Here is a 7,442-nt window from a genome sequence, read left to right on the forward strand (position 1 = left end):
TCTTCTCCACACCATAATTGGTGGAGTAATAATCACTAGAGTGGTTCTGAGCTATGGGTAATTTTTGGTTATCTGGGTTTCTGCCCATAAGCAGTCAACATTTTCTCACTCTGAGCAATGCCAGAATTGGGGTTTGTCCTACTGACCTCCCTCTTCTGGCCCCTCCAGATTGGCTTACGTTGAGATGCTGTCTCTTACCTACCCATCACTGTCTTCTTTTTTTCTCTTCTCTGATTTTGGGGGGATTTTTTTGTTTTTTAAATACTTACCTCCTTTGTGTCTTTTTGTCCACTGACAAAATCAATCACACCTGGGTAAATTACACAAATCTTATGAGAACAACTATGTCTGGAGGATTCACAAATAAAGTAATTTCTCTAAATGGGTTTGCCTAATTTTGTTCAAGAAGATAAGTGTGAGAACTGCAAGCTACAATCTGTGAAATGGACTAATTTCTCACAATACTAATGAAAGTAAACAGAGCAGTGTGGAAACTATTGTTGGATAAGACTTTTAATGACCCTGGGGAAAGGTTCTAGCTTCACACAAATGAGAGGTATATCCTTTTAAGTCAAGAATCCATCTCTTGATCCTGGAAGCACTTTTAGCAGATTCCTTAGCCTTTTTTTTTTCAAAGAGGAGGAGATGTTATATAGTAGTGGAAAACCTGCCACTGTCATCTACCTATACACTTCTGATTTCTGTAACTCATGTGGGTCTATTCTTTGGTAAGGAGGCTATCCTGGTCCCAGAGGTCAATGCTTAGAGAGGACAGAGCTAATTTGTCCCTATGGAATCCATTAAGTTTGAAAGCAGCTTTCAATACCATTTATCTATGTATGCTGTTGACCCATTCTGTCTACCTAAGGCTTAGTGAGTACTAGAAGGAATTAAAATTTCTAGAAGGAAAACATCTAGAATAGAAGGATAATGTCCCCCACCCCCAGGGTTAGTTGGCTAACATTATATTTTCTGTAACCTACTTGTGTTCCCCTCCTCAATCCCATCCCTCTTATATTAGTTCCTCGCTCGGGCACTCTGTATTTCCCTTCTGGCTTTGTCACCTTTTTAGTTCATGATTCCTAACATCTACTAATAAAATTCAATCTGCAATACCAGTTACTAAATGGATTCATAGTCTGGAATTTTGGGGGTTCCTCAGTTGTTCCTGCATTTTCAAGGAGCATGCTCTTCCAATGTGACTCTATTTCCTTTTTTACCTTTCCTCTTAGATAAGACTCTCATCACAGTTAGCTGTTTCATTATATTCAGTGTAATGACTCAACATAACTTCCACCCTGGTAGAAATTTAAGATATTGCAAAACACTGTTCCATGTATGGCATTTTGTATGTGAGATATATAAAACTTGGGCTCCTCCATGTACTTTGCTGGTTATCAGCAGGGATCCTGGTTTTCTCTGATTTAAAAAAAAAAATCCCCTATTTACAAAGTAGCCCAAAATCCACATTTTCTCATGATTAAAATGAAATGCCACTAATATATATGTGTGTGTGGGGGGGTGGGGGGTGGCATTTCATTTATATATATTAGTGATGTTTCATTTTAACATATGTTATATTATATATATTGTTTCACTTTAATCATGAAAAAAATGTGTATTTTGATTACTTTTTAAATCTGAAAATTGGGGATTTTTTTATCAGAGAAAAACAGGATCCCTAGTTATCAGTTTATTTCTGGAAGCATTCTCAAGTGCTGCTCTCTCCCTGTACCACCACCATAGTAACTGAAGTCAGGTAGGACATTCAGTGCTCAGATTTGAGCTTTAAGGAGCTGGGACATAGAAGTTAGTGGAAAACCTGCAGGTCTGGAATTTGCTGCACTCATTACAAAGTCTGAGTTTGTTACATATACACAGGAGCCTTTCCTGAATAAATGATGAGGGCAAGTTTCTATTGCAGCCTTTAGGAGTTCTAGTTTGGGGATGACCTTTGTCATTTTTTACTATCTTTTGTGAGGTTGCAAGTGTATTGTGAATGTATTGAGCGATTGTTGGATTCTGATTATCAGATAAATACTTCCAGAATTCTATATTTATGTATGAACTTATACAAATCAGCATGTACCACAGAATGAATATACATGTATCTATGTACATTCAAAATTTTCATACATTCTTTGAAAGCAAATTCCTAAGACATCAGGTCCTACTTCCAAGTCTTAGTAAGAGAGTTTATTGCAATTGATTTCAGTTGTAGCAGAAGTGAGTTAGTTATCCTTTGGTTTGGACTATTAAGGAAATAATTACTACAGATAAATCTACAAGGTGGGACCTGGAGTTGTGAGGTTTTAGGAGTATTTTTCATTGGTTTGAAAGTCAACTAGACCTCTTACTTATAGGGAACATTGGGACTCCAGGCCTGTTTAGGGTGAGAGGAGAAAGATCTGGTGTCTTTCTCTGCATAGTGAGCTGCCATTTTAATGACAGCCCTCACTGGAGGTCAATTTTGATGCAAAATAAGACTGAAATAATTTACTTTCTTATTAGAAAAAGGCAGGCAAAAGAGTCCAAAGCAATTGGAATGAGATATTGATTTATCTAGCTTCCTATGTACAGAAAAGACATATTAACCATAAAATAAATTAGCAATTTCAGCTATATAGAATTTTTTTCCCATTAATCCGGAAATACCTGACTTTGATTTCTTTTTTTATTAGAAAATTCAGTATTACCCATTCTAGTTTGTTCTTTAGTTAAATCAGTAACTTTATTTCTTCATATTATTCTTCATTTGATTTAACATGCCTATTTCTTCTTTTCCTCTTTTTTTTGGGGGGGGGGAGAGGGGAGAGCATTTTTCCTTTGCATTTGATGTAACAATTAGAGGGACTGTTTTCATTACCAGTACATTGAATTTTGCCTTTAAATTTTTCTCACAAATCATGCAAGCTGTTCCTTATTAATGCTACAGCTTATGCTTTTCCCATTAATGTGAAGGGGACTTTGAGCCTTTTTTATACAAGCATTCTGAAGAACAGATATTTCTGTTATGGACCACTGGTGAACACTGAAGATGATTAAATAATTTAAAGGTCTTTTCTGGAACCTGTATCTCCGACACAAAGAAATGGGAGAGAAATTAATACAATTAATTAATTTTAATAGAGTAATCCACTTTGCTACTGGATATTGGTGCTAGAAAAACGTAACAGCTTTTCAAGGTATTAGTAGTAATATAATACACATCAGCAAATAACTAATGAATATGTGGGGTCCACATTAGTTAGAGCACTGAAATTGAGGAAAGCCCTAGCTAGGAAGTAAATGCATTCTGGGCTAGATTACTTCATTTTGCTGATTTTTTTTTTCATTTTGGATAACTACTTCCATTCCACATCTGATCATTTTAACAAGTCCCATCTCAATGAGTTAAAATGTAAAGCAGCATATGCAGTTGCAGACCTAGGATGGACAAAGTCTATTGCTTGAAGCCACTGCCCCCTAACAGCAATCATTTATTATAAAGGGGTTTTATGATACAAATTTGATAATCTCCCATACACATTGGCACTGTTCTAATTAGAGTTGTAAGCCCATAAAATTCAAGGCCTTTGTTTTCATGAAGGCCACAAGGTTTTAAAAGATACCATTGTACTGCCTAAAACCCATAAAATTGTCACTAGGGACTGATTAAACAGTCCTGAATTGAAACAGTGCAGATTTTGTCTAGGTCCTTTTCAAGCACAACAATGCTCTTTTCAACTCTCAAGACAAAAGGAGGTTTAAGGAGCGATTCTCTGGGAGATTCTTCTAAGATAACCCCATCCATATGGAAGACAAGGTGGCTAGCAGCTGAGACAAAACACAAGGAATCGGGGTGAGGAAGGGGGGAGGAAACAGGTGACAGGACAGGCCCATCCCGGCCCTCCTTCCCTACCCCAGGTCCAAGGAGCGGGGCTCTGTGCCCGGCTGGGGGCCTGATCCCGCTCCCCGAAGAGAGAGACGCCGCTCAGCCGGCCGCTCCCTGCAGGTGGGAGGGCAAGGCCGACAGCTCGGAGCGCGCGTCCCGGGACAGGCTCAGGCCTCCGCTCAAGGCCTGCGGAGCACAGGCCGCCGCTAGGGGCTGCCGCCCTGGCCGGGAGCTGCTTCGGCGCCTTTCCCAGCCCGCGAGGGCAGCTGCCGCGGCGCCAGGGACCGCGGGTGCAGCCGGTCCAGCCGGGGGCCAGTGCAGGCGGGGGGGAGGGTGGTCTGTGTCTCCCTCGACCCGCCCGAGCCGGCTGCGCTGCGCTGCGGGGCAGCTCCCGGGCGCTGGCGGGGCCCAATCCCCGCTCTCCCGCAGGGGCCGCGCCTGCAGCGAGCGCGCCGGAGCCGCCGCCCCGCCCCGCCCCGCGGCACGGAGCAGAGGGGCGCAGCTCCGAGCTCCCCCGGGCGCGACAGCCTCCGTCCCCGCCCCGCCCCGCGCCGCTCCCTCGGCCTCGCGCCAGGCGCGGGGCGGGCGGGCAGCACAGCTGCGCGGGCGCGGAGCTGCCGGGACTCGCCCGCTGTCCCGGCCGCCGTGTGCCACGAACTCGGGTTATTGGCCGCGCTGCCCGCCGCCGCGTGCCGGAGGCTGTCCCGGGAGGAGAGCGGCGCCGTCGCGGCCCTGGCTCGGCCCGCGCGGCCTCACCAGGTCCAGGAGACGAGGGCCGGGGGCGCTAAGTGCTGGCAAGCGGGGAAGAGGCCGAGGGCGCCGGGCGGGAAGGCGTGGTAGCCCGGCCCGGGGAGCGCGGTCCGTGTGCCGCAACCGTAGCTCGGCTTGTCCCGGGCCGGCGGGCTCGGCGCGCAGCCGTGGCAGGGCTGCCCGTCGCGCACCAGCACCGGCACCACCACCCGCCGCAGCAGGCCGGGCTGTCCCGCGTCGCCGCCGCCGCCGCCGGGGGCCTCGGCCTTGGCCCGCTTCATCTTGTAGCGGTGGTTCTGGAACCAGATCTTCACCTGCGTGGGCGTGAGGCGGAGCAGGCGGGCCAGCTGCTCCCGCTCGGGCGCCGACAGGTAGCGCTGCTGCCGGAACCGCCGCTCCAGCTCCAGCGTCTGCGCCTTGGAGAACAGCACCCGCCGCTTCTTCTTCTTGGCGGCGCCCGGCGGCAGCGCGGGGCCCCGCGGGCTCGGCTCCGGCCCGCTCTCGTCCGACGCTGGGGAGGCAGGAACACGGGGAGGGGGGTTAGAGCCGGCCCGGCCCGGCCGGGGGCACTGGCGCTGCCACCGCCCGGCCGGCGCTGGGCTCCGCCGGCGGGCCTGTCGGTGCCCCGCGGCCAGGCCCAGAGCTGCGCGGCCGCCGCGCCCCCCGCTCGCCTGGAGCCGAACCGGCCCTGGTTGCGGGCCCGCGGCCCCGGCCCCGCACGTGCCGCTGACACTGACAGAGCCGGCGGCCGCGAGGGCCGGGGCCGGGCAGGCCGTGCCCTTGGCGGGACAGCGCCGTTCTGCTCGGCGCGGGGCTGCATCCGCTGGCTCCCTCTGGAAAGAAGTCGTGCTCCGGGCGCGGGGCCCTCCCGCCTGCCTGCTCCCCCGCAGCCGGGGCCAGGCTTCCGTGCCCAGGCGCGAGGAGCGCGGCGGGCGGCCCCGGGCCGGGTGCGCCCCGCTCTGCCGGGGCCGCTTGGCTGCTCCTCCTCCCCCGGGAGCGCGGCTCGGCTAAGATGGCGAGGCGCCGCTCGCATACTCACACGGGTAGTGGCTCCGGTCCGCCTCCAGCCATTCGCCGTAGGACTCCGGGGCGGGCGGCTCGGCGCCCCGCGGGATGCCGCTCGCCTCCTGCTCGGGCAGGTCTAGGAGGCTCCTCACGGTGAAGCTGGCCCTGCCCGGGGTGGCCATGGCGCGCCGGCCGCCGCAACCTGCCTGCCTGCGCCCGGCGGCTCCGCTCACTCCATCCCCGCCGCGCCCCGGTACTAGTGTCGCTTACAGAGGTGTCCTGTTTATATAAACAGTCCTCCCCGCGGGCCGCCCGCCCGCCCGGACCGTCCCTGTCTGGGGGATGCTAAGTACCTGAATGAGTCAAGTGCCCGGGCTCTAATGGGAGTAGGTGCGACCCCCGCCGGGGGCTCGGCCGGTGCCTCCCGAGGGCGGCAGGAAGCAGGCTTCGGCGTGACAGATCCTGCCTGATTAGCCCCAAGTGGGACAGATAATGGTAATTGTTAGCGCTGAATAACATCTTGGGTGGCATGCGGTGACCAGCAAGCGCCCCCCTCCACCCACCGCCGAAGCCACCGCGGCCCTGCGAGCCACAGACAACGTGACTCCTCCGCGCCGCATCCCCCGGGCGCGCCCCGCGCCTTTCTGTGCGCTCCCCGGCCAGGAATGCGCCCATTGTTCCCGCTGCCCCCGCCGCCGGACCATGCCCGGTGCTGCCCGGGCCCGGCTGCAAGCGCGGGGCAGGTTCCCGAGAGGGCGAGGGAAGAGGCGGCGACTGCTAGGGCCACTCGTGTCTCTCGCTGCGGCCGGGCGCGAGCGCCTGCTCCAAACGAAATCGCGGTCGCCCGCGGCAAGAGCCACCCGGCAAGCGACCCGAGGGGCGAGGCACCAACAATGCGGCGCCCCGCTCGGGCAGCCCGGCTCAGCCCGCCTAGTGCCGGCCCCGATCCTGCGCCCTGCGGGGCAGCTTTGCAGTGAACCCCAAGGGGAGCAGGATCGAGGCCGAAACGTGTTTGCGCGGCCCTAGGGGGGAGCCGCCTCCTTTCCGTCTCTGTGTCCCGCGGCAGGTGCCTCCCCCAAGGGACCCCGTGTCACGCCGTGTCCAGCAGGTACCGCCGGGCACTGTCTCAGCCTCAGCCTCCCGAATTCGCTTTTCAGATATGAAATGAATATTAATAGGTGGGAACCCGTCGCCTCTGACTGCATCACTGAGTCGCAAAAGATTGATGATCACCGGTGGCACCTATTTATGCCGGGGAACGCCCGTGATTTGATTTTAAATGAGTGGGAGGATTCCCCGCGTCTATTATTGTGCGGCTGGAATCAAAGTGCCCGGCTCCGCTTAGCCCCGCGCGGCTGCAGCCTCCCCGCGCTCCCGCCGGCCCGGCCTGGCAGGGGGCGGCGGGACCTCCTTGTCCTGCCTGAACAGGGCACCCCCTTAGAAGATAGAGAGCCCTGCCCAAAGCGGCCTGGCAAACCGGCTCCCACCCGAGCCACCTTTTATGCTTTGAAAGACGGGCGCGCATCTCGCGGCCCGGAGCCCTTTCATGTGCATCCTGCCCAGATAGAGTCCCGTCCCCATTGTGCGCGGCTCCCCGCCCTGGGCCTCTGCTCCGGGGGGAGATGGCGCGGGGGGGGGGGCTTCTGGAAGCGCTTCCCCTGGAGAGTGAAAATGTAAATAGAGCGATAATGACAGGGAAAGGGGACGATTTATATCTGACAGCTCCGGGGCCTCGATGAACAGGGCACAAGGCTCCATTTGGCCAACTTCCTGCATATTTCTCGGAGACTGGACAGGCTCCATATAAAAGATT

General features: G+C 53.9%; 1 protein-coding gene across 1 annotated transcript; it reads right to left on the reverse strand.

The window, feature by feature from the left end:
* Nucleotides 1–4,621: 4,621 nt before the first annotated feature.
* NKX2-8 (NK2 homeobox 8) lies at nt 4,622–6,760 on the reverse strand. The gene is made up of 2 exons (XM_090034979.1): nt 5,664–6,760; nt 4,622–5,135 (listed from the first exon to the last, which is right to left on the reverse strand). The coding sequence occupies exons 1-2, from the start codon at nt 5,809–5,811 to the stop codon at nt 4,627–4,629; spliced, it is 657 nt and encodes a 218-aa protein (XP_089891105.1). The 5' UTR covers nt 5,812–6,760; the 3' UTR covers nt 4,622–4,626.
* Nucleotides 6,761–7,442: the final 682 nt, after the last annotated feature.

Source organism: Crocodylus siamensis, chromosome 2 (genome assembly GCF_052110815.1).
Source record: "Crocodylus siamensis isolate JL-2025a chromosome 2, ASM5211081v1, whole genome shotgun sequence".
NCBI classification, from domain to species: Eukaryota; Metazoa; Chordata; order Crocodylia; family Crocodylidae; genus Crocodylus; species Crocodylus siamensis.